Below are 27,195 nucleotides of genomic sequence, written 5' to 3'. Positions count from 1 at the left end.
ACAGCACTGCATATCACGGTTCATGTGCAGCCAAAGCCCACACAGTGATGATGAGACTGGGATCATCTGCTAGATCTGCAAATCTATAACCGAATCCTTCATGAGTAAGGAGATTTCGGAAATGTAGATAACTCAAGCAAGAGACAAAGAGAAACTATACAGTGTAAAACGTGTCTTTATTTAAACACTCAGGTCCTGAGCCTTATTTCAGTCTGCTCAAGGTCCAGAGGTGATGCACAGGTAATGGACTTAAGGAAGCGGCTGTAAAATAACAAATACCTCCGGAGCACCGGCAACATTCTGCTATGAATACAAAAATAGAAACAACGATGCATCAGTAAAAACAATTACTTTGCTATCTTAATTGTTTTCCAAAGAAAATACTTTCTGTCACTTTTCCAATTAAAACATGACTAGCAGCTATATTAGATGTATTTTTAAATGGTGCCTGCGGCATGTCTTGTTGACTACGATATTGGATTCCACCTCTACATTTTAATGACCAGTTTCATTTATAGATGCAGAAGAAGCGACACGGCTAAACAAAACGTCACAAAAGCAAAAGCATTGAGCGGTGCTTTATTCTGCCAGCTGGGGATCCAACTCTAATGATTAGCATTTTGTCATTTAGTAGTTCCTCATATTATAGTGCCAAATGGATAACGTTTACTGTATGTTTTCAATTAGGCTAACAGTTGCAGAGAGCCCCTTTCACATGCCAGCCTCCTGACATTTTGTAACCCATCTGACATACACGTGGTGAAGTGCGAACCATTTCGCAAATAATGGTTATTCTGGGATAGTCACGTCTCCTTCCTCTCTCTCTCTCCACGGCGCCCGGGAGAGGATTGTAAAAGCTGTTGTCCTTTAGTTATGACTGAACACGAGGAGGAGCCACAAGAGAAAACAAAAGGAAAAGCTCTTCAATCGCAGTCCTCCTCTCCCTCTCTCTGTCTGTGTCCGTCTCTGTTCCTCTGCCTGTCTCTTTCACTCTCTCTCTGCATGTGCCCCTGCTGCTCTGTCATCCTCAGGGATGCATCTGAAGGAGACCATCTGTTGATCCATTTGTCTCCTGCTTTGCTTCCTGAGCCACCGCCTCTCTCCTATCGATGATCAGGCCTGGCCTTTCCCCTGCCCACCCTCTTTATTGCTGCCAACAGGCACTCTGGGTGAGCTGGGTGTGCTGTTGGGGGTGGGGCAGGAGGTTATGCCCTCTAGTCTCTGATTCATGCACGGAGAGAGAAAACAGGGCTTGGCAGACATGCATCCTTTTTGTACGTACATACCATAAACAGCTAATGAGCTTGGAGCAGCTGCTTTCTAATCTGTTTTGTATCTAAAGTGAGCATCACTGTGCTGACTTGAGTCTGAAAAAAACACAGATTTGATCTTTTGGTTTTTTTTGTGGGTATGTGTGTGTTTGCATTGCTGATATCAAAACTATTTTCTTTGACCCCTTAGGACTTAAGCACAGAGAGCTCATCTTTATAGGAAGGCATAGACCATGAAATAGATGTTAGAAACAACCACCAAGACATTTGTTGGTTGTGAAGTGTTTGGCGGTGCTGCCACTAAAGAGAAGGGGACCTTACTTTCCACACATGTCTCCTAACTGTCACCTCGCATGCATGCTCAGAGGTTTGATGGACATTGAGTTCACCATGGGGACTACAGGGATTGCTTGCCTTTGATCTTCTCCCACGACTCTCGATTACCCATCATTCAGCAGGGCTTAGGCCCCGGAGAGCAGCTGGGAGAGGGTGGTGTGTTAACATGAGCTCTGATGTACCCAAGAGAGAGTCACTGTCCAACTCAGGCATCATATAGCAGATTACACAGACATGGAGGAAAATTCGCATGGATAGTGCCTGTTGTGGATGTTTAGAGTGTCGGAGAGAATCGAAATGTGTCAGAGGGAGGTGGTAACTCTGGTAGGGTATATAACGAGATCGCTGTCCATATGGAGGGTTTTTTAAGTGTCAAAATTGTTGTTAATCTTATTATCTCGTCTTTTTTTTTTCTGCCTCTGCAGTTTCATGGATTTGTAAGGTTTTCATCGGGACTGCTCAATATGTCTGATGATGGGTGTTAACCTGGGGAGACATGCCATTGATTTCCCATAAAGTGCAGATGACATGTGGTCACTCGTGCTCCTATTTTAGCAAGAGCCGTGTCATCCAATAAGGCGTGATTTCACCGCAGCTGTCACCTGGCGTGATGTTTCTTCTGACAAAATCAGGCAATGGTATAACCCATTGCAGATAATAATTTTATCCTGCAGGCGCACATGGAAAATAAATTGCCGTGGCATATTGCATGTTCAAGTTGCAGACTACCTATTTTTTTTATTTTGGTCAAATGCATATTTCGCTCTCAATGCATGATTTATTTGTGATTTTTTTTAAACCTAATTTATGTATGTGTTGCAGGCTTTCTCAGTACGGGTGACCAGGCTGCCAAAGGTAACTACGGGCTCCTGGACCAGATCCAGGCTTTAAGGTGGATCAGCGAGAACATCGGCTTCTTCGGAGGAGATTCCAACCGCATCACTGTGTTCGGTTCTGGGATTGGAGCTTCCTGCGTCAGCCTGCTCACCCTCTCCCACCATTCTGAAGGTATAGCACATTATCACCTGTGTGGGTGATACAGCTGTGGAGCTTGGAGCTGGCGTGTAGACTGCTTGATATTAGAAACTGGCGATGCAGCTAGCAAGTTATTGAGTTAATGTATTTTACCGCACTATACAGTATAGCAAATGTTTTAAGGAGCAGGTGTTTGCATTTAAATGACTGCAATGTTCATTCCCATCTGGAATTGATTCAATCAATCCTTATTTCAAGCCACACATCGGGGTCTAGATGTACTCTGCGGGTTTGATAGCATCGCTCTCTGCATTAGACATAAACATGTCAATAAAATGCATCTTTGGGAGCAAGATAAAAAATAGAAAGGGACATGGGTTACCAGGGAGAGCTTTTTAGTGGCATTCAGAGTCATGCTAAATGACACACACACTCACACTGTTCTCTTTGTAAGCAATGTTGTTTATCTGCTGGCAACCTTAGTGCTACTTCATGATGATTTACTGCCCATGTTAGCCATGTCTTTAATACTAAATGCAGCATGTGCTCTTACCCTGCACATGTGGTAAACAGCCCTCTTACTCATGCTGCTCTAATGCATCATTGACTTAAGATGGGGCCTTACTGCTTATAGGTAGTTTCTTGTAAGGAGTGCTTTGGCTCAACTGTCTCGTGGACAGTGCATCACAATTAACCTGTAGTCATTACACGTGATTGTTCATTGTTACAGCAGTGTTGTTTACAGGACGATCAGGATATTGAGGTATTGTATTAGCAGCGTTTGTCTTTTTCTGCATTGTGTATGTGGCAGTAATAATCCACAAGGAATCTTCACATTCATCCACGCAGCTCGTTTGTGAAAATGTTAACAAGCCACAAGCATGTAGCAGTTGACACACATGAATGAATTTCATTAAAGAAATCATTATTGCATTAAATGGAGGATTGGACTTGAGCAATACTGTGGTCAGGAAGAAACAACTACGCCCACTCATAGAGACACACGCAGTTCTCCTTCTTGACACTAGGCAGAGTAAAATCTCCAACATGCATTTGAAAGAGGTCATTTGAGCTGCTCTTCTTCAGTCCCCATTACAGTTGCAGGGATTTGTGATGTGTTTTGCATTCTCCAATTTGCATGAAAGTGTTACTAATTGCCTTGATTTCCTCCGATGAAAGATGACTGCTTTTGGATTGAATTTTTACCATAAATGCCTTTTTTTTATTCATACTCCATAATGCTACGCTCCATGTAGCATGTTATTATACTGCCAGTGAAACCATCTCCTCTGCCTTCTAGTAAATTGGATATTACCGGGTCTGTTTTTTTCCCCTGAATGGAAATGTATGCCCCACTGATGGGATGAAAAAAAAAAAAAGCCAGTAAAACTTGAGGGATCCTAGGAAATTGAAACAGGAAGCCTTCTATCACGCCAGGACTCTTGCTGTGAATGTTACCAATGGCAATCAGATTTCACACAGTCTCTCTCGAAGCACAGATTGTTGTAATTATATAAAGTTTAGGACTGGAGTGGGCTGCAGGATGTGACAGGAAATCTAAGTGTAGAAATGTGTTTTTGCACCTGCTTTCACAACATCCGCTGTACTCTCACCATCCTCTCCTCATCCTCCTCCTCTTCTGTAGTCTTAGCTGTTGAACTGAAAACTGGTGGGATGTCCTTGTTGCCAGGACAATGTCATAAACAAGAAATGAATCAAAGCCTCTGGATCTGCATTGTGGTAAAAACTGAAGTAAAACCCTATAATGAAATGAATTATACACTGTGGCATGAACACACCTAGCTTCCAGTGGCCTCTGGTTATGGATTTGTATAATCATTCCTATATGCCAGTGTTAGGAAACTGTGGCGTCTCAAGAAGAGTGCCTTATATTGAGTTTTACGTGTTGCACCCTGAATGGTCAGGAAACAAGATTTTTAACAGAGTTCTCTATTTCGCCCTCTGAATTGTTCGGGAAATGAGATTGTAAACAATGTATCGTGGCCTCACCCTCATCTCCTGATATGACTTTTTTTGCCCCAACTTGCCTACAGGTAAAAAAAAAATGCAGAAACAGAGGCAGCAGTGTCACATTGAATGTGGTGTGTGAAGGGAATAGCTCAAGGAAATAATCTATAACATCACATAACATTCACATGTCTATGTGGCCCAGGTAAATTTAAAAAAATAAAATAAAAAATCAGTGTGTCGATTTAATAAATTGGTGATGACACACTGTTGTCTGAACCTCCCTGGTGTGTTGGTGTATTTAATGACAATCTTTCCACTCGTACTGCACACAGTCTGTCATTATTCTCTACAGTGCTCAGACTTAGAGGGACTTAGAGTCTCCTTTTATGCCTGTTGGTGGCAGAGTGACAACTTAGTTCAGATGCTCCATGCTCCTCCTGAAGCCTATTTAATAAGGTGGACCCTCCTATATCATCCTAGCCCTCCGGCCTCTCTCTTTGATTGCTTGCTCCTCTGGCCTGGCCTTGGTGTCGTCTCCATGTGGGCGTGCCGAAGGCTCCAGTCACAGGGTACATCCATCACCGACGCCCCCCCCCCCTCCCCCGGCCTGCGTGGAGGCTGGCCTGGATGTCCTCTCGTGAGGACTGGATTTTTTAGACCCTGGTCCCTGCCCTGCCTCCTCCATCTAATCTCCTCCTCACTGCACCCATCTGTCTCCCTGCCTTCACAGACAGTAAAAGCATGCGAGGGACACATGCTTTCTCTCCCTGTGCCAGCGTGTGTCTCTCTCCCTTTCTCCCTCTCTGGGTTTGGGCTTGCAGCATGTGTGGTGTGTTGCTATTAATAAGATGGCTGCCTTGTCTGCTATGTGGCAAGCAATCTAGCTGCACATCTGAGACTTTGGAAGCAGAATGGTCATTAAAAGCGCGGTCTCTCTCGGCAGGAGAGTGTTTTTGACCAGCTTATTAAATGTAGCTCAACAGTTGTGTTCCCACAGAGGGAAATCTTTGTCCCCATCTGCTTTTTCTGCGACTTCAAACAGAAAACGGCTGAAGAAGTTCCGAAGCAAGGACATTAGCCAGCCCCATGTATTATCTATCTGGCATCGCTCAGGCTCTAATTGAACATGCAGATTTGGCTTTTTCCCTATCTCCTAATAATCATTATGCTATAAAAAGTGAGACGGCTTCTCTGCACATGAACAGAATACCAAGTAGCCAGTGACTCAGACGTGTGTATTTGTACATATATATCAGTCTGTGCAAGAGAGTCAGTATATCTGTTTCTCCCTTCACAGAAACAGAAAACATGCTGCATACCTATGCATGTGTCTGCATCGGCGTTCCAGCTGTCCATGTGTGTGCATATCGCTGTGTCTATTCATGGAGCACACACGAAGGAAGGGCTGGCTGTAGAACCCCTGAAGGTCGTTTGGTTTCCTTTTTTTTTTTTCCTCTCTTCCTGTAAGCAATCAAGATAAAAGCTCCGCTTCTGAGGAAGTGCTCCCCTTTTAATGGAACGTCTTGGACATTAAAGACAGCTAGTGTGGAGGATCCTTCATGCCAATGTCAGCTTTCATTTTTATTAAGACTTCTGGGTTATTGAAGACCATAAATGTGCATGTTAAATGCTTGGGTTTTATTGCAGCAGCGCAATGACTACTAAGGCTTTTTAATATAAGACACCACCTAGCAAACACTGAAACCCCTCGGACCATCAGTATGAAGAGGGGAGTGTGACAGATCCTCTGTTTTCAGCAAACACCCACAACTTTTTGAATTCATTTAGTGTGAACGATGGTACAGACGGTGATTAAGTGAAGGAGCGCATCGAAGGATGTGTACATCAAGGATCAGAGAGACTGAAAAAATCATATGGCGTGGCAGGATGTTTTTCTCCAATCAAATCTGAAAAATTAACTTTATTAATGGCATCTCTTCATAATGAACTACTTGGTGTGGATTTTCTTACTAGAATTATGACTGATGCAGTCAAAGAAAGGATGTGACTTGTAGGTCGGAGGAACTGATGTATTACTGTACAAGTTCATTCAACTGATTGGGTAAGAAACTAGAGTCTCTGTTCCAGTGACATGATTATGATGTAATGATTATAGTCAGATACAAGCTGCTCAGTGGATTAGTACAGTACATGATAAAGCTGAGTGGGTGGACTTATATAATGGATACATTTGGTCATACATTTTAACTTGATAATTTGATAAAAACTGAATATTTGGTTTGATTTGATTAACTTTGTGGCATTCATCATAAATACATCAACATGTATCGCTGAGCATGCATCTGACTTACTTCCTTTTTTTTCAAACATATGTGCACACATTTAGCAAGACCTGTCACTGTTTTGTTGTTTTTGTTGAAACACGTTTTTCTCTCCACCACCACCATCCCCACAGAAGACTCCTTCCTGTGTGGAAACAAAACACACATTAAATATAGAAGTGATACTGATATAGAGGCAAATAGGTATAAGTAGTAGAAGTAGGCTGAAGATTTCATGAAATGTATTGGATATCAAATAGAATCAAACTGATTAGTTGGCAAAATGAAAACTTTTCTAACATTATTCATATTTCATGCTTCATCAACCTAAAAAGTGCTTCAGTGTCACCGCAACTGGCCTGAAATATGTGTGGGAGACAAGGAGCATTCAGATACAGCCAAGTCTAGTGGAGCTTATTCAGTATCATTAAATTACAATTATTACAATTAAAGAAAGAAGAAATAAAGAATGATTAATTTTTTGTTTATTTATGTTATGTATTTTTTTAAAATAGTCTTAATCAGTCTGAACGCTACATATAACATTTCAGCTACTGAGAGTAATGTAATTATGTACTAAAAGTGAGAGCTCACGTGCCTAGAGATGATAAATTGATTAATCAAAAAATAAATGGTAACCATTTTGATCATCTCTCAACATTTTTTTTTTTTTACACGTGTGAATATTTGTAGGTTTTCCTCTGTAATCATAAATCTTTGCATTGCAAATGTTGGCTGAGCAAAATCAATTGGAAATTGGATTTGATATTTGTTTAAGTGTTTTTTGATATTTGATAGACCAAATGGTTAATCAATTAATCTCCAACAGATTTTCAAAATAACTGTAGCAGCCTTAAACACGTTGCAGATCTTCTGCACCAGCACTTTTTAACAGAAGCTCTTAATATTTTGGGATTTAATTGCACTGTGAGTGACTCCACCTGATCTTGTCTGGGGCCTGTTGTGATTTTACTGCACAAATCAGTGCAAATGACTGCTGTGCTGTTTCTGGCATGTATTTAACTTGTGCACCTATAGAGGAAAAAACAAGACTGACAGCGATGTTTATTGGACCTCAGATCAATCTGCCTCTGTCGGTCTGGTTGATACAGTGCTGCGGATGTGGGATTCAGTGCCTGCCTTGCCATGAGCACCTCTTCTGTGCTCTGACAGTCGCTTGCCATGTACATGCCGGCTTGTAGCCGTCCTCAGAGGGAACAACACAAACATCATCGTAGTTCGACTACTGAGAATAGGGACGATGTGGTGAGCATTAAAAACTTGTGTACTCATTCGCTGTTGAATCTTGAGATATCGACACATTATCTAAGGCTAATAGAAATGCTGCTGCAAATTACACAGGGGGAGGATGGAGGACACCAGGCCATATAGATGAAGAGTGTGTGTGTGTGTTACACTACATCACTGCTTTAACCGTAATGTTACATCTGGCTTTGACCTTTGAAAATAACACGTGTGGGTTTCCTCTCTGAAATGAGACCCATGGGAAGTTTTCCTTGTGGAATGGCCTACAGGCTTGCACACCCCCCACTGTATAATGTTCCTGTGCTGAGCTTTCACCATGTAGATCTGGAGGTGCGATCCTTCTGCGCTCAGTGTTGACTTCATTTCTGTGGGCTCAGGCATCCCGTAGCAGGCATCCATCGCCTGTGGAGTTTAAGTATCAAATAAAGGCTCCTTGCAAAAGCTGGAATGTGAATTGGAGTCGCCGGGAAAGATAGCTGCATAACCACCTCCCTGAGATGTTATTCATACACGGAGCAGCTGTCATTGTTGTGCAAATGCCTCGTGCTTGTGAAAAACCCGGGACAATTGTCAAAGTTGAATAGACCCTATTTCTGAGGTGTCAAAGGCATTCAGCGATTCGACACTGTAAAGTTACCTGGGTGTTTGGGGCAACAGAATGCCTCCATCTCAAGGTTTGATTTGGCTGTTTGCTGAAGGGTGTCTATGCATCTCAGGGTGTGAAAAAGGCCTTTGCGAGATGAGAGAATGGGGACGCGCCTTGTCAGGTGCCGTATTCTTCCACCTCGATTGACAAGAGCGATAATTAAACCAGGGGGATGCCATCTCTGCAGAGCGAGAATGCTTGTATTTATTTACGCTGACTACTCTGCTTTGTTGTCTGCCATATAATGTGGCCTTCATTGTTTGGAAAAAGCGAGATGCTTTTAACAAGTGGCCCATGTGGCATTTTTCAGTCACTATTTAAACAGCAATGTTTTTGACTTTGCATGGCAGGGAAAAATTGCAACATTTTCACAAAACAAATATGGAGGATTATTTTCCAACTTGAAGGTACTACTTTCTTTTGAACGTGAAAGAAATTGGTAATGCCCTAATCCAGGCAGCAAATGGGTTTTTTCTCGTCGCTACTCACCGTAGCAAAGAGAAAATGAAGCTAAAGTTGCAGTGAGCAGAAGGGAAAAAGAAGGCTCCTCAGAGTAATGTGAGGTGAAGACGGGTGTTATTAGGGTAAAGATGACTGCAATGGGGCCAGATAGCCTGCTTGAGGTAACACCCTAGAAAATAATATAGAGGTTGGGCTGTCCATCAGAAGGCAGGCTTTACCTATCACTAGCCAGAAGAGAGTAAAGGAATGAAGAATTGACAAATGGCCCAAAAATGGTGAAGGCAGTTCATTCAGATAGTCCAGCCATCAGTCTGTCTCTGCTTGCAGCAGGTAGTTGAGCCTATAAAGCATGGAGTTATAGGTGTTAAAGAGCCGAGCAGCAGGTCAGAGAAAGAAGCAGGGGATAATTGAGTACTTTAGTAAATCTATGCCTCCATCAACCAAGGCAATAGCTGAGAGCACTGCATATACCTGTGGCCCCCAGATCCACGACTGTATGAATGGGTTTCAGCAGCTTGAGCGACATGTGGCGCACATGGGCTGTCTCAGCAATATTCTCAATACAATGAGACCCATCTGTTGATGTATCGCTGAGATTGCTTTTGGAATCTAATCGCAGCTGATGAACGAGGCAACGGCAGAATTTGTCATCTTTTGATGACCTGAAATCCCCGGTGACAGTGCGGGCAAGTCATTAGTTCAGGTAGATGCCATCTATGAATCATACCTGATAAATCTCTGTCAAGGGCGCATTCATACACCTCCTAATGGACAGTGACAGTCGTGTTGGCGGGGGAACGGTGGATGCAGCTCCTGGCTGTGCACCGTCTTTCTTTGATCCTGTTAGGCTGTAGATCAATTAAGCCAATAGCTGCATCATATTGCTCCCAGACTGTCTCGTCTGTTTCCTCTCTTGATTGGTCTAATGACTTGATGGAGGTTTTGTCTGTCTGTCCATCCATTTCACTGCTACACTGCAACTCCACTGCCTTAATCTCTGAGGCATTTTCTTCAGCTCCTTTTTCCGTGTACCTCATAGCAGTTTCTTTCTTTTTCCAGTACCCATCCTCCCCCATGTCTCTCTTTCGTCTTCTCACCATGTCTCCCTCTCTCTGCCTCAGCCTTTCTCTCTCTGGCACCAGTGTAAAGCATCCATTATAGAGTGATGCATGGGTGTCTGTGTGAGTGGGAGAGAGGGACTTGGCACTCCTCCTGCCCCACCTGCAGAGGAAGCACAGACAGCTGAGCACTGGGGGATCATTCCTCCCCCCCTCCTCCTCCTCCGCCCATCTCCACATCTCTACTGACCTCCCTCCTCTCACACCTTCTCCATCTCACACTTTCTCCCTCACCATCCCTTTATTCCCTGTTGTTCCACACATATTGGCCCAATTTATTCTACCACTCACTGGTTTCCCTTACACTATTTTGACATTTCATTATGTCCATCTATATTTCATTTTGTGCTGTCTCTTCTTTCTTTTGGTCTGCTTCATGGAACATTGTTATTATTATTATTATTTTATTTTATTTATTTTTTTTACCCATGATTGTCTAAGTGTTCATTCATTAGGTATTCCACGCCAGGCAACATGGTTGGCTAGAAGTGCTGTTGAATAGACTGTCGTTTCCGTGTTTGTCTGCCAGATTGGTGTAATTAGATGAACTTTGCCCTTTAGTGATGACCACAAGCATTCTGTGTTTGTTTGTTGTTGCTGACAGCTCACCTCTGCAGCTAGCTAGGTCACTCCTTCAGTGTCCATACATCTGTTTATCTGTGCTGAGAGAAAAGTGCTCAGTGCCCCTGCATGAATAACAGAAGGGTACTGTGGAGCTGCTATGAAGCCACGCCGTGCTTGAGAGCACTGACAACAATTTCACAGGTTTGCATAACATATGATTCATATACATCTCCTGTAGCAGGAAGGAGCCATTATCAGATGTGTCAGACTGTCTCAGGTGATGTTTTTGAAACTTCTTTGAAATGAGAAATGCATGATTTTATGCTTGCTTAATTCTGATATAACTACTTCATCTGCAAAGATGAAATACGTGTTTACTGTATGATTATAGGCATCCTGAAATATATAGAAAAATCATTCTGTTTACACAGAGCCTGCTTGCCTCAGTTTGTGCTAACAGACAGAATGATTTGGAAGGAAAATTGTTTTTTCAGTGTTTGATAAGACCTGTCACATAGGAAAAACATCAGTCCAATTACTGTGCTGTAGTACAAAGCTGGTGTGGTTTGCCTGGTGGAAGCCTAACGCAACCGTGAGGAATGGAATTCGTGTATGCCATCTGGATCCCTATCACTGACATAATGTGCTGCAAGTGTTTTAACTGTCCAGTGTGTGTGTGTGTGTGTGTGTGTGTGCGCGCGCATGAACACGTGCATGTCACAAGCTGTAGCCTGCCCACCAAGACGTTCATTTCAGTGTAGTGCAAATGCATTAGCCTTTGCTGTTAAATTTGCATAGTCTGAGCACAATGAAATCCCCAATGAGAGGAACTTCAGCAAACATGCTGACAAGCAGAAACCTCTGCTATAAAGGGCTAGCATTGTGCAACCTGACAAAAAGACTAAATCTTTTCCTCTCAGGCCCGCAAGGCTGTAATAGATTTTTAACTTAGAGAGGTAGCATAAGTTATAGATCCTTGGTGAGATCACTGGTGAGAGTGACTCACCAAATTGAACGCAGCTGTCAGAGAAAAATATTACCAATGCACTGTTTAACAAATTGGACACAGTTTTCTCCTCCTGGATAAGAAATGTTACGTCATGTTTCAATGTTCAGATTTGTTTAATATGTGGACAGAGAACCTACCTGTTGCCACAGGCTGAACACTAAATCCGCCATGATTACGGTAGTCGATAAATCAGTTAGCCGATCAAACGAAAACCAGTTGCCAACTGTTTTGATAATCAATTAATGGTTTCTGTCATTTTTGAGTTAAAAATGCCAAATAGCTTCCAACGCTTTATATGTAAGCATTATCTGCTTTTCTTTGTCATTTAATGATGATAAATGAAGGGTTTTGGTTTAAGACTGTTGGATAAAAGAAGCGTTTTGAAGATGTCACTTTGGGCTCTGGGAAACTGGGATAAGAATTTTTTTTTCAAGGCTGAATGGTTAAACGGCTAATGTCTAAATCAGGAAAATTATCTGCTGTTTAATCAGTAATGAAAATGACCGTTAGTGGCAGTCCTACTGAAGAGTGAAAAGACACAAATGCATTTTTACAATTGGACTTGAATCTGCTTGTTTCAAATTAGCTATTAATTAAGTATATGGTTTTAACAAACTAGCTTGTCCAAAACATCACCCAGCCACATGTACAATAATGAACTTGCTCAGCTCTGGCATTAGTTTAGATAGAAAGGCGTAATTGTTACGGCATTAGCAGAATTATCAGATTGTCCCAAAGTGGTGAACCTCAAAGCCACAGCAACACTTGCTGCAGCAGTTTAATATAAAAATACTTCAAAAGGCACCTCAAAGCCCTCTTGTAGGATCTGAAAATTTCTGAATTTGGTTGGTACACAATCCGATCAAAGGCCGTGTCAAAATATTGAGAACCCTGAGATCATGTTCTTGTATTTCTGTCTGGGATCACTAGGGTTTCCAGGGTACGTCTTAGTAAATTTTTTGGACTTAATACCAGACTTTTACTTCTTGAAGTGTGAAGAGGACCATTTAGACCTTCATGCTGAGAGATAAAACGGTAATGGTTCACTTAATGGTTCCATAATTTTCCAGGAAATTTCCTAGAAATAATGATGTAATTTGGTATGTATGAATTAGAAAGGGAAATAGCAAATTATATTTTTGTTAGTTGAGTTTATAAGCAGCTGTTGATTTCCAGAGTAATCACTTTCACCTCTATTTTATTGATAATAATAAACAAAACAGGTTTTACCAAGATTATCTAATTTTCCAGCAAAAACCTTCACCCCAAAATACATTTAATCATGATATTATGACCCCAAAAAATCTACACATGAGTCACAGGTTTTACTGTTTCAAACCTTTCAAACCAGATTTCACTAAGGTGTTTTGTTCCTTCAGTAGGAAACAGAATAAAGCAATCAAGCAACAAGAAAAATAGTCTTACCCACAACACTGATTTGCCCCCTGAAGGCTTTTATTGTGAAGCAGCTGCAGGAAGTGCTGAGGAAGTCTTTGCTGACAAAGCACAGCAATGAAGTGGATCAGAAACCAGTGAGGCTCCTATCTGGAACATGAAAAGCAAGAACAGGAATGTAGGAGGGAAACAAAACTCCCAGTGTAACTCCTACAATATCCATGAGCTAACACTTGCAGATCAAAGCAAACATTAAAAGCAAAGTTTTTCCTCAAAGCTGTTCATGATGAGCAGCTTAGTACTCAGCACAGTGGCAGACATAGTTGTGTGAAGAATTAACAGAAAAGAAATTGCAGAGTACTAGAAACTCTGCCTATTTTCACACCTAAGCTTCCACACCTGGCTAATTGCTGCGAAATGAAAGTGTAGACTTTCAGAATCTGCTGCTGGAGCTCTGATGCTGCACAGCCTTCAGAACAACCCTTCATTTAAAGCATGCAGCAGCCTTGACAGCTAAAATCACCGCTCAGCAACGGCAGCCAAAGAAAATCTTCCCATGTGTCATTTGAAGGTGACCTGGGCCCTCGACAGACAATCCAGCCTTTGACAGACTCAACATTTAACTAAAACAAATCCTGCTTTTTCCTAGCCAGCCATAATGCTGTATGATGTTTTAATAAAAATGGAACAATGGCATTACCCCTGAAACATTTCTCCTTGTTTAAGTGAATGCTGTTTGGAGAGCATGCATCCTCCACAGTGTTTCAGATGTTGACAAACCCATATGGCATGCCACTAATCTTGATTGATGCCCAACACTGTGAACACTACTCACACTGTGGAGGATAATGAAATGTAGCAATGCAACACAAAAAAATCATCACGCTGATCTGTTTATTATCCATTATGAAAGGCATCATGGCTTCTGTTTTCCACTCAGAAAAACAACGCAGAGGAGTGTTTGCTTTCCAAACACAGAGCGGCACAGAGTGCTCATAAAAATGTTCGCGCTCACCCAGTATGCTATTCTTAGGGTTCCCCTTAGAGCCACTATCTAATTGGAGCCTTGGTTGTTTTATTGGTGAAGCTATCCTCTACACAGACTTTTTTATGAGGCCTGTGAGTGACTGAGATCCCTGTCTGGGTGTCTGTGGCTGTTCTCAAGTATGTCCCAGGACTCCTGCTCATCGGTGAGGGCTTCATTAGCTGGAGATGGGAGGTGGCAGCAGAGAGAGAACAGCTGTTTAGCTAACCACTTGCATTGTTAGCCAGCCTTCTCCGTATGCCTAACTGCCTAAATCCGTCCCCTAGCTGCTAATAGAATGCTCATTAGGAGAAGGGAGGGAGACTTGATGGGGAAACAGCGCCACTGTGCTACAGCCCTACCAGCCTTCACTGCTCCTCATCTCCCCGTGGTCTCTATTAGAGAGCTGTATAGTATAAACCTTGCCTCTGTGGAACAACTGCCTATCCAGCCCATTTTGACCTCTCACCTTGACCTCATGGGAAACACAGGGGGGGTGTATGGATGCCTGGGTTCCCCTCTGAGACGGCCACCAGGCTCTGTGATGCCGAAACAGGCTCCACACTTGCAGGGATACTGAAATATATGAGATTTGAAAATCCCAGAGGACAGACAGATGATGCCTCCTGCTTTGAGCCCTGAAGAGGGAAGGGGTTAGTTTGGTGTGCAGGTTTTCTTTTCTTTTCTTTTTTTGGCAAATTTCCTCCAAATGATATTTTTCCAAATTATTCATACATTGTAGATTGCACTGCTGTAATTTGTCAGGAACCCAAAAGCACACGTCTTGTTCTTTGTGTCAGAACTGATGAAACTGGCAAGGAGGAGGGAAAGCTGCGACATCAGAGATGGCACTGTGAATATCTGACGGTGTTCATGGGAACAGCTACAGATCAGAGCCAAAAACACATCTCTGGCTGCAAAATCGTGGCCAGTGTTTGATTAAAATTCAAACAGGAAAACATGTTACCATGGAAGTACTTCATTGAATTAACACGAGGCCACTTGCTGTCATTCCTAGCACAGAAATGCCAGCAAACAAAGTGCACAGTACGGGGGGTGAGACAACGTACAGTGGAACTGATATGCTCCGAGCCAGGAAATGACAGCAACTGTGGACTCTGCAGTCATGTGGAAATGTACTCGGGATTATGGAATAATGGTGATAATACCATATTGGCCAATCTGGGACGACAATGATAACAAGGCAACGCTAACTGTTTTGTAAGATCAGAAGCACTCAAGAATTAAACAAGGCAGACTCATTTGTATCTCTTAAACCCTTTAAATTATGGGCAATTTGTACCGTTAGTTGAACTGTCATACTGTTATTTGATTGTGGGTAATGTTTTTTGTCAGACAGGAATTTTAGGTTGTTTTTTTTTTTCATCAATGTGATGAAGTGCTTTGATTTATTAGGTATTACATTCACTGGATTTGTCACAAACAGACCTTCCTGCCTGGCTCTTATATTCCTAAACAATTAATTAGTTTTGCCAACAAAAGGTATTACAATAAATATCAAGCCTGTATAAAACTACAGGTGGTGACAGTCTGTAATGCCAACTTCTGATTTAAACATAATTGAATAAAAATAAAATCTGTTATATCAATAAAAGCACATTAGCATAGAGGGATTAAATATACAGTGAATATCAAAAACTATAGTCCACTGCTGTGATAAAACAATACTTGAGTTTCTGCTTACTGGCTTTTCCTGGAGCTTTCAGCTGTTTTCATGAGCAGATGGATTTTGTTCTGTTTACATGTGAGCTGTTAAGATTTTATGCGTGGAACTTCTTGTCCATCTGTGTATGAAGCCTTTGGTTAAGATAAGACAAAAGCTAAGAAAACCTTAATTTAGCTCTTTTTTTTCTTCTTTTTTAAGAGTTTTGTTTTCTTTTTGCAGGATGATGGCGTCTTTAATTCACCTTACCACTCAACATTAACTTGTATATTTGTGCATTAACTATCAGCAGCAGTAAAAACCACAGATACAGGTGTTTTTCCTACTATTGTTCTTTTGTACACAGAGTCAGAGAGATTAACAGAGTTTGAATGTTTGGTGTGTCGTTCACAAATTTTGAGATTTAAGATATTCAAAGAGAAAACATCATCTTATATCTACAGCAGTAGCAAAGCAACATTTTACCACCTGACAGTTCAAAGAAAAATGACCTTATTGTTGCTTTAAAAGTTCACTATACAGCATGTCATCAGTGTTTTTGTTATCCGCATTTCATTTTATTTGATGGAGATGTAAACTAATTAAGATTCGTAAGTATTTATGTAACGTGTACGCACTGAGCAATCAAATAGATCTGTACATTTTCGTTAAGACTGTCAGTGGCCTATAATATGGCCTTTTTTACGGCAGACATTTTGACTGGTCATAGTTGGAAAGCGCAGGTGTTACTCATAATTTTAACGATGGCTCATTTCTCTTTAAGTGCCCCAGTAAGTTGTGACAGTGAGGGCGAACGCATGATACCAGGACCCTGAGAATGAAGCAGCTAAGCAGAATTCAGTCATCGTTAATTTATTATTTACACACTCGGTTTTCCTGCTGTCTCTTGTCAAAAATGTGTTCTGTGAAAAATACCTCTTACACTAAATAATCGACTCGGATACGAGCCTGTGTATGTAATTGTGCTGATTATTTAGGTGGATGATGTGTATGTGTTCCCTATGCCTATACTGCTGTGTATGAAGAAAAGATAAAAAAAAAATCCTAATAACAATCAGATCGTGTAAACAATTTCAAAATAATATAAATTCTGCGATTTTTTTATGAAAAAAAAGATGTGATCTTTAAAACCCAAAGTGTGCTGTTGATGTTTTAAGGTCATTACAGTTATTTCCCACATGCCGAGGAGCTTGTAATCATGATAATTTACCGTAATTTGTTATGACTAAAATTCCAACTTTGAGAGGCATAGAAAGAATTCAAGTGTACATTTCTAACCTGTGCACCTCAAAACACGCCTGTGTGTCACTTCTGTATGTGTTGATGGAAGCTGACAGTGACACATTCTATAGTAATGGCAACAGGCTTACCGATGCCACTCTGAATGTGTACTGGAAAAGGATGTCTGTGGGTGAGATATGTGTCAAGTGCTGTGACATTAGTTGCTGTTGAATATGTGTTAGCTTGACATTGAGAAAGTGGAGCTTGCCAGCATGCAGCTTAACTGATAGACGAGTGCACACAGTTTTGCACACACGCACATACACACACGCACAGATATAAGTCATCTTCGCAGACTCGCATCAATACTGCACAAGCACCGCTGTACATATTCTGAACCCACAACACACATACATATGGCTCCGGCTTTGACAGGTCCAGGCCTGTGGGTCGTTAAAGGTTGGCCTGCGTAAATATTGCCCTCCACACATAGCTCTCTTCAGCTCAGCTCAGCTCCACACACAAACACAAACACAGAGGCTGTGTGTACATGTAAGTCCACATACTTCCCTACTCCAGGGGATTTCATGTGGCTACAGCTGTGTGCCTACTGGCTCTGGCAGCAAGAGACCCAACAGAGAGAAGAGACTATAGGGGAAGATATGGAATGAACAGATTGCAGTGAAAGGCATGTTACCATGGGGAAGAGGACAAAAACATGAGAGAGGAACCTGCGCCCTCTCTCAGATGAACATATTTCTTCTTTTATTTCTTATTTTCTCCCATCCGCTGCCTACAGCCTGGATTGAATGTAAAAGACTGATAACCCGAAGTGTGAGCGCTGAGGCAGAAAGGCAACTATTGAATGCCTTTCGTACCTCAGTGAGGCAGCCGCACAGCTCCACAAAGTTCATCAGAATGCAGACGCGTGTATATGCACACGCACCCACACAACGTAAGCGCACAGAACAACGCTAGCTAGCCGTACGCTTTCACGCAACCACACACACACACACACAAACAAACATATGCAGACACACAAATAAATAGTGAATGAGGCTGCCAGGGCGGGGGTGCACTGCTTCTCATCAAAGCTCCACTCACAGCTCTCTGCCCTTGTGCCGGGACCTCGGCCTGTCACTTTGCGTTTTACTCCCTGCACCGCCACTCCACTGTAAGCAGCCAACACAATTTGGGGTACTGAGGTGGTGAAGAAACTGTCCACCACCACCCATTTGGCCTTTTCAGAGCTTGACAGAAAGGACCAGAGGTAAAAATACACTGCATTCTGTACGTGCCAAAATTGAAAACGGCTGGGGTGCCGCAGTGAAAGGAGGATGTATATGATCCTTGTTATTAATCCGGCTAGTCTGAAATGAGGTTGACAGGGCGCCAGACACTGAGATGTTTACTGTCGCTCTGTTTTTTTGTTTCACCTGAAATTCAGTATGATACATTAGTGTTCCAAATGGAGTCACTCCACTAGATATTAATTACTTGTCCATTACGGTTTGTGACACTATCAATCTGTTATCAGCTGGCTACACCAATGGCTCAATTAACTGTCACTTTTCAATATCAGCCAAGTCATCTCTGCTTTATTACCTTCATTACAATATTCAGTTCTTAAATGGTATCCTTGTCAGACTGGACAGTAACGAAGATGTTGGCGAATGCTAATACAAAAGATAGATGGCACGGCGTGTTTATCTGCCCGAAGTCGGTAAATATCAAAGTAAATGTCAGTGTCGGTAACAAACGCCTTACAAGGAACAAGAATGTGTTGTGGACTTGAGGAAATAACCGGAGTGCAACCATATCATGATCTCCTGAGGTTCATGTATATTTGATAGGGCCTACCAGATGTGGCCTTGGATGTGTATCAGCAAGCAATCTCTCCCACATAGCTCACAGAAATTAGATTTCATCTCAGGCCTCAAATCTAATACACAGCCTTATATTTACTCACAGTTGCAGAGCATCATAAGATAATATGACCCTATAGAGGGGTGGCAGAGCTGTGCAAAATACAGTTAAATGAAAATGCTTTGAGCAAACTGTTCCGAAAGCCATCTGAGGCTTCTTAGCCATTGACTAGCTCATAATGTAGTTGTTGCTCTGCTGCACGGGCTTAAACTGCCATAAGAAATAAAACTTCACAAAGCTTACTAAACAAATAAAACAACATCCTAAGTTTTCATATTGTCTTGGATTCAGTAGCAATTAGGTCTGCCATAGCTGTCTTTATTTTTAGAAGAATATTTCTAACCCATATACAAATGGTGTCAAAAAATTTAATTCAACCAAATCACACTCTGAAATCATTTCGGAACCTTTGTATTGAGTTCGAGAGCAGCACGTATCGGAGATGAAATGGTTTGCATGAGTCACCCAATGCATTGAGATGACTGTGTCTTCCTCACAATGAATGCAAAGTCACAGTTAGCATGCGGAGTGCCATTTTCTTTTGCAGAGAGCCTTTTCCTGCCTTGAATACTCCCCAGGGACAATAGCTCCCTCTGAGGAATTTTAAGAGTCTTCTCGCTTTTTTCTTTTCTTTCCTTTCCACTCCTGTCTTATCCTCCCGTGACCTTCCCTTTTTTTTCCCTCTTCCTCTGTCTGTGGCTCAATGAGAATAGATGTCGAGAGCTTAGTTCATCCATATGTCTGTCTTTTTGTCTTGCTAAGATATATTTCTAGTTTGTGACACAGATAAATGTGTATTCAGCACGCTTTTGTTCAGAGGGGACAGAAATGATGGATCTCAGACTGTTTAACACTTTTGTCAACACATTTTTAATTTCTATTACTAAAGTCAGCATCTCAGCAACTCAGTATATTTCATAATCAGAAGAAAACCATTAGAGTGGATTGATTCAGATTAGTTTTGTGGCAGATCGATGCTCAGTGGCCGAATGCTGAGGTCAGATCAGCTGCACAAATAGTTCTTAATTGTTGGGATTTCCAGTTGACTTGATTTGTTTGAGTAGGTTTTCAGGGAACCGCTGCTACCACTGGACATACAGCAGGACATGTCATAACCCAATTGTCTCAACGTCCACTTACAGTAAGTGGCTATGGTGGTTAAAGAGTCTGCCACAGTAATTGACTCAAAGGGAGTTTACAGTATGAAGCATGAGGCAAGGAAGGCAGGCACAGTGCTCTCCAGGGATACACTGTTGTAACAGTGCTCCTATATCTCCACCAGGTTCTTCAAGCCACTGACTGACACAAGTGAATTTACACAAACACACACTCAATAACTGCACAAACACAGCAGCCTTCCTCTTTGCAGGTGCAAGGTGCCGTCATCATGTTTCAGAGCACCATCCCATTCCCAGACACCCAGAGTTTCGCTTTCAGTCTCTAATGTGTGCCTAAGAATGAGGGCGAGGCGAGGGCGACACATATCCATCCTATTTTTGTCCGCTGTTTGCATGGTGTGCCGCCTTGAATTAGACCGAGCTTGTGTGGCTTCTGGCTGCGGGGCTGCTGGCACAATGGGCAGAGGAAGGGAACAGTGGTGTCAGATGCTGTGAGAGAGGAGCACACAGAGTGACATAGGCACAGCTAGAAGAATATGTTTGCGCTGTTGGAGCCAGCGCCCAGCCTAACAGACTTATGCCTGTTACAATAGTTAATCAGCTCGGACGCTGCTGCTGCTTCTGCTGCTCCTGCTGCTGCTGCTGCTGCTGCTGCTGGTGTGACTGTTGACCCTTAAAGGCACTGGTAACAGAGGGACTCTTTCTAATAGGAGGAGCACTGTCATTACAAGTGGGGTGCAAGAGTTACTGTGCATCCAGAGGAGTATTTTTTGTTTTTTTTGAAAACGTCTTTTCTGGTTCTTCTTCATCAGTGGTGGCTTAGATTAAGAGAGTTGTTGATTTTCTTGGCCAGAGAAAAAGGTTGCTGCCTACTATGTGCTCTGTGTGTGGTGCTTAATGAGCTTCCTGAATTGTGTGTGTGTGTGTGTGTATGCATGTGTATTCCTAATTGTGGGGACAAAAATCTGTTCACACAGTCAAATTGTGAGAACCTGCCTGACTTATGGGGACAAAATGCAAGTCCTCACAATGTAAATCATTAAATATTACAGTCAAACTAGGTTTAATGTTAAGGTTAAGGGTTAGGATTAGGAAAGTAATGTTTATTGTTATGGTTAGGTGGCAGTTAAGCCTCTAGGAAATGAATGTAAGTCTATGTAATGTCCCCAAAAGTGATGAAAACACCACTTTTGTGTGTGTGTGTGTGTGTGTGTGTGTGTCTCTCCGTGTGTACATGCACAATGGTAACATTTATGGAGGTGGGTTGTATAGGATACCTCTTGCCTCTGGGTATTTTCTGTGTAGCTAGAGTAGGATTTGGACTTCCCTGGAGAAACAATTGATATTTAGAGGATGCACATGTATGGCTAAGCCAGTAGGTTTATGTTCTGTGTGTGCATGAATGCCATTCACATTGTTTGCCTTTGTATGCAAGCTACAGTCAGATGTAATCAGGGATGTATCCTTTTCTGAACCAGACTCAAAGGCTTGTAAGCTAGTGATCTGCTGTACTGGAAGGCTGTGAAAAGGGCCGGAGTGAGCAGTAAGCTTCCACCCACCTCCTGCTTTCAGCCAGCATGTGCGTATCCATCTCAGTTTCACCTCCTGTACCCCTACAGCTCACAGCTAATTTGTTTCAGCGAGACGTGTGCACTTAAACCCAGGTCTCTCTCTCTCTTTCTGTCACTCCTTCTTCCCTTCTTTGTTCTGATTTCATCTGATTCCCCCCTCAGGGGTGTGTACACCCCTTGCGATAATTTGTCACAAATGCAACTGCACCCTCTCCGTGGCTTTCCTTTGCCCAAAAATGAGTTTCAGCCATCCCATCTGGCTGTCACAGGCAAGATGTCGCCAAGAATAGAAGCTTCCCATCCTTCCACATTTCATGGCTGAATTGTCATATTTGTGTGTGACTTATGTCTTTGACCCTCCCATAGTAGACATATTTTACATCTGATTTGTACTTATGGAGCTTCGCTTCCTTGAAGTGAGTGCGCTCTTTGTCTCTGTCTGTCACTGCTTGCTGCATATATAAAAATGAACCAAGCTTTGGGGCTGCTATACAATGCAGATGGGATGTAAAACATGGTGCATATATTTAGAAACAACAGGAGTCAGATGTTTGCACTGTTACTACACAGCAACCCTTTGCACAATTCTCCCATAAAAGCTCCATAGCAGGAGCTAAAGGCGATAATCATTTCCTCTCAGCACACCGATCTGAAATCTATTTGTGGACACAGTAGGAGAAGAGAGAGGAAATCAGAAAACATCTTTAACAACTTGTCCCATCTAATGAGATTAGCAGAGCCGCTTACACAGTCATGACATGGAGATATACACAGATAACCCTGTAATAACTCATTATTCTTCCCATTTCCACATCGACGCCTAGTCAAGGCTCGCTGACAGTGTGTGTGTTGTTGTTGTTGTGCATACACAGCTATCAGGCCAATCTAAGCACTGCAGCAGTGTGGAGTGAGCTCGTGGAATACTGCCCCAAATGCCACAGCACAAAGAGAGCTAGCAATAAAAGAACATGGAGATAGCATTCTCTGCTTTTCAGAGGCTGCAGCATTAGTGACTCATGCATGAGTGCAAATGGAAAAATTCAGTGTGCAGGCTCTCTGTTTCTCTTGGTTTGGCAGGCAGTGCTACACGGGGAGAGGAGAACGGAAATCAATTCAGTGTGTTTGCTTGCATGCGTGTGTAGTCATGAGAATGCACAGATAGCTTCCCAAAAAAACAGCTGAATGAATAGGAAATATGGTAAAATGCATTTTCTTGCCACGGTCTAAGTGCATATGAGATCAATAATAATTGAAAATTGAGAGATTTCTTTCTTCTTTTGATATAACTTTTTTTTCCCTCAATAACAGGTTCTGTTCATGGATTTTGCATGAACTCTGTCAGTCACCAGATAAAAAGAAGAGAGCCTCTCTGCACTCTGCAATTATTGCCTCAGCACCTTCAGCAAACCACTTAACAGCAGCCTAACTGTTTTTTAAGTGTAATAAGGTGTGTGTACATGCCTATTTATGCCTTTGCTTCTGTCTGTGGGCACCATACCTAGGATTTTTAAAAAAAAAAAAAACCCAAACAGTGCTATGCTGCTAAGACTGCCAGGTCCAATTTGGCATATTGGACAGTATTACAGCAACATCAGAAAGTTAAGACAATTACAGAGGAGCGTTTGAAAATTCAGCTTAGTGTGCTTTACTAGGATTGACAGCATGCACTAATATGAGATGTCCCTGTGTGGTAAACCAGTGCCAGTTTCTAGCCTGAAATGAATTTGGTTAATTAGTCTACAATTACTGTTTAACTCAGGTGTGGTGTGTACGCCTGCGATTAGCAGCCAGATTGATGAGTTCAAGGAGGAGCAGTGGCCCTGTTGTGCTGTGCGTGCAGACAGAGAGAGGCCAGCATGCATGTAATGATGAGGCCTGGAGTGTGTGGTATTGACCATTGGATGTCACGTTGTGATTAGTAGGAGATATCACTCTTGGGCTCAGATGCACATCGATCCTGGAACCTGAGTACAGCCTGTCAATGGGGTCATTTTATGCTCCTCTCCTTTCCTCTCCTCTCCTCTCCTCTCCTTCCCGTTTGCCTCCTGCTATTTTCCGTTTCCTGTCATCTTCTTCACTCACCCCCCTCCTCTCCCCTCCTCTCTCCTCCATTTTTTGTCTTTTCCCCCTCTTTTCTGTCTCTCTTCTGTTCTGCTTTCCCATTCCCTACCTCCTCCCTCCATCCACCCTCATGGATCAAACTCTTTATCTGGCCTAAGCCACAGCCTGCAGGCAAGCAGGCAGTCTCTACAGGGGCTGGAGCAGAGGACCAGCAGCTTCAAACAACATTATGCGGGCTGGCATGAAACATGCTTCAAACTGATAGATGAAAACACTTGCCCCTCATACACTGTTTCTATATGGACATGATAGAAACGGGAGCATTGCACTCCTTCTGTTTTCAAAGCCCTGTTTTCTTCACTGGAATATTGATACAACACCTCCCAGCATGTAAGACAGACTTCAGTTTTGTACGAATTAGGCAGCAGTTTGCTTCTGTGTCCTGATCCATGCAAAACAAAACAGTCGGTTTCTGGGAGGAAGATTTTTTTTTTTTTTGGCAGCTGTCCTGTTGGATCATCTGTTACGAAATCATTCCAGAGTAAATCTGGTTTAGAGGAAACATGTGAATCCAGGTAACAAGAATAGTTGCAGCCATAAAAGAGCAAGAAAACAAATCATGCATGCAATGAATCATAAGTACTAAGTCCTATTGGGGCCATAATATGTCATGTTTCATTTTGTTTAAGCACACAAGTACTGCAAATAACAGTCTTGCTTGGATTACTGCTCATAGACAAGCACACTACCTGGATGCTTTTGTGCTTTAACCTACAGTCTCTTTCTCTCTCCCTCTGTAGCCTGAGGAAATCCAGAAGGTGTATTAAGTGACACTGTCTCAAAAACCTCGCCTTGACCGTGTCCTTATTCCATTAGCATCATTCGTTTTGAAGTTGACAAATTCGATGTTGGTGGAAAGTCCCCCTCCTCTCAAAAATGCATTTTTCTTCTTGTCCTTACAGTTTGAGCTCAACTGTGTAGAATTATGTATGTGCAGAGTTTGACCCCTGAGGACTGTGTTCACATTTATCTACTGAATGTTGAAAGTTTGACTTTGTTCATTGGAAATCCAATTTTAATGGGTGGGCCTACAAGCTTGATTTGTGACATCACAACTAGTTTGGAAGCCAGTTCTGGTCCAGTATTCAGCATACACAAGTGCAATGTTGAAGCCTGAAGCTTCCACTGCTGTTCTCATACAGTGAGAACCGACTGTTCAGTGAGGTAGGAGAAGAGTTAAAATTTGGAGCAGAAAAATAATTACATATTTATAGATTCTGAAATTTTAAATGACGCAAAAGGAGTAGATGTCAGTTTAAGGGTTTTAATAAGATAATTGAACATTTGTAGAAAACCCATAAAATGCAAACTCTTATTCAAAGAAGAATATTTTATATACATCTTAAAACATGTCTGGGGGCGATCCTTTACTATTTGATGCAATATATCTCTTCACTGAATGTCCGTTCTCAGCGGATGTGCACTGGAGGGTTTTTATGTTTCATATTGGAGCAAACTGCTTGTGATCTCATAAAATCAGGCTGGTACATCTCATAGATATATTAAGGAGAACACCCAGCCCTTAAAAGTCCACACAGAAAAATGTTACCCCCAGGCTGTGAAAACAGCCTTCTAGTGTCAAACTTTGATCCTACATGATTTGGCACAGAGAAGGTCATTCATTCATTTGAAGTACCAATACGTAAACCACATTTTTGAGTGTAGGGGGACTTTAATGGAACAGAAAAACAATGTAGGATGTTGTTTCAGGGCTGCCAGACTAATGTGAAATGATCCATGGACTAATGCATGATCAGACCAGAGGCACTTGTGTTTAAGTGGATACAGCCTGTGGTACCGTAGGCAGTAGCCATGGAGACAGTAGCCTTAACCCTCTGTTGTGAAGTAGCCAAGAATGTACGATTAGGCAAATTTTACAAGTTTTTACCTCCCCTGGTTTTAAATATTTCAGGTGGGACTGAACCACTTCATATATCTTTCATCATATCAGAAAAAATAACACAGTGGCTCCTGAAAGGAGATGAGAGAAGGGGGGGGGGGTTGGAAGAAAAAACAAGAGCCTGAGTGAAATGCAGCACGAGAGGCAGAGCAACATTTATTGAGTGTGTCCAACTGAGTGCTAGCCTAGTTTGGCTGTAGACGGAGAGAAATGTTTGCAGCAGAGGGGGCTCTGCATAGTCCTTGGGTCTGTGGAGATTTGCTTACAGTGAAGAGATGGTGGAAGTAAGATGGCTCAGAGGATTCAGGCTTCGCTGAACGCAGGCTTATGTCTAATAATCAGCAGGGAGGGACTCAGCATGGTCCCTCAGAAAAAGAAACAGGGAGAGTGCGATAGAGAGAAACACAGGAAAAATAGTGCAGAGGAAAGATTGAGGGGGACAAAAAAAGCCAGTATAAGATAAAAAAAAAGAAAGATAGGAAGACATGTCCCTGTGGCCACGTTATTCCTCCCTTGTGATGGCTTTTATGTGTATGAGATGAATTTTGATAAGATTTTGCTGCTTTACATATTAGCTCTTAAAGTCATGTGGAATACTGTTAAGAAAATGAATCCCTGGCTTATAAAATGAGACTTGTCCAATGTGAACTGTCAAGGTCATCTGTCAGACATTGCTTTAACACCAGTGTTGTCTTTGTTTAGTGTTTTAAATTTGGATGACATTGTTAAGGTTGTAGTGGTTTTGCAGGATGCTCTTTATAGTCACATTTATCTCAGGGCCATACTGATAAAACTTACCGCTGATGCTTCAGTGATCTTTGCCAGCTGCTCCAGATTACAAAGTACAACCATTTATGGCGCTTACTGGAATCACCACCAAAAGAAAATCCTTGTCCATTAACACGGACTGAACACTCACACATGTCCATAGTTGCCACGTAATATGTCAGCAGTAATCCAAAGCACAGCCACGTCATGTTAGTCTCTTCGTAGTGATGCGGCACTGGTTTGTTAGTATCAGCTTTTCAGCCTTATTGGCGTTGTCAGAAACTGGCCCAAACTCATGTGTGTCTGTTTGGGCCTGTGAAAGTGTGTGTGGATTGTTGTCTCTAGCCTGTGCGGTGCTCATCAGGTCCCCAAGGTCAAACTTTTTTTTTCTCATCAGCGGTGAATTATCTCTACAAGCCACTCCACCAGTCCAGGGCCTGAACAGCATGCCCATTTAACGGGTGTCTAGTCGGGGGGGCAGCGCGGTCGAGGTCGGCAAACCGCAGCGCAGGGGCGGCTGCAGAGCGACGCGACAGCATTTTAGCAGGGACCCGATGAGTGATTACC

At 42.3% G+C, this 27,195-nt stretch overlaps 1 protein-coding gene across 3 annotated transcripts in view; it reads left to right on the top strand.

The window, feature by feature from the left end:
• nlgn3a (neuroligin 3a) overlaps window positions 1–27,195 on the top strand; it is a 169,070-nt gene that overhangs the window by 124,951 nt on the left and 16,924 nt on the right. For all 3 annotated transcript variants that reach the window (XM_046406261.1, XM_046406260.1, XM_046406258.1), the window contains one exon: window positions 2,430–2,615. In XM_046406261.1, the coding sequence (XP_046262217.1) occupies window positions 2,430–2,615 (186 nt within the window). The remainder of the gene's footprint in view (window positions 1–2,429; window positions 2,616–27,195) is intronic.

This window comes from Scatophagus argus, chromosome 12 (assembly GCF_020382885.2).
Source record: "Scatophagus argus isolate fScaArg1 chromosome 12, fScaArg1.pri, whole genome shotgun sequence".
NCBI lineage: Eukaryota > Metazoa > Chordata > Actinopteri > Scatophagidae > Scatophagus > Scatophagus argus.
This window is presented reverse-complemented; position numbering and strand designations above follow the sequence as displayed.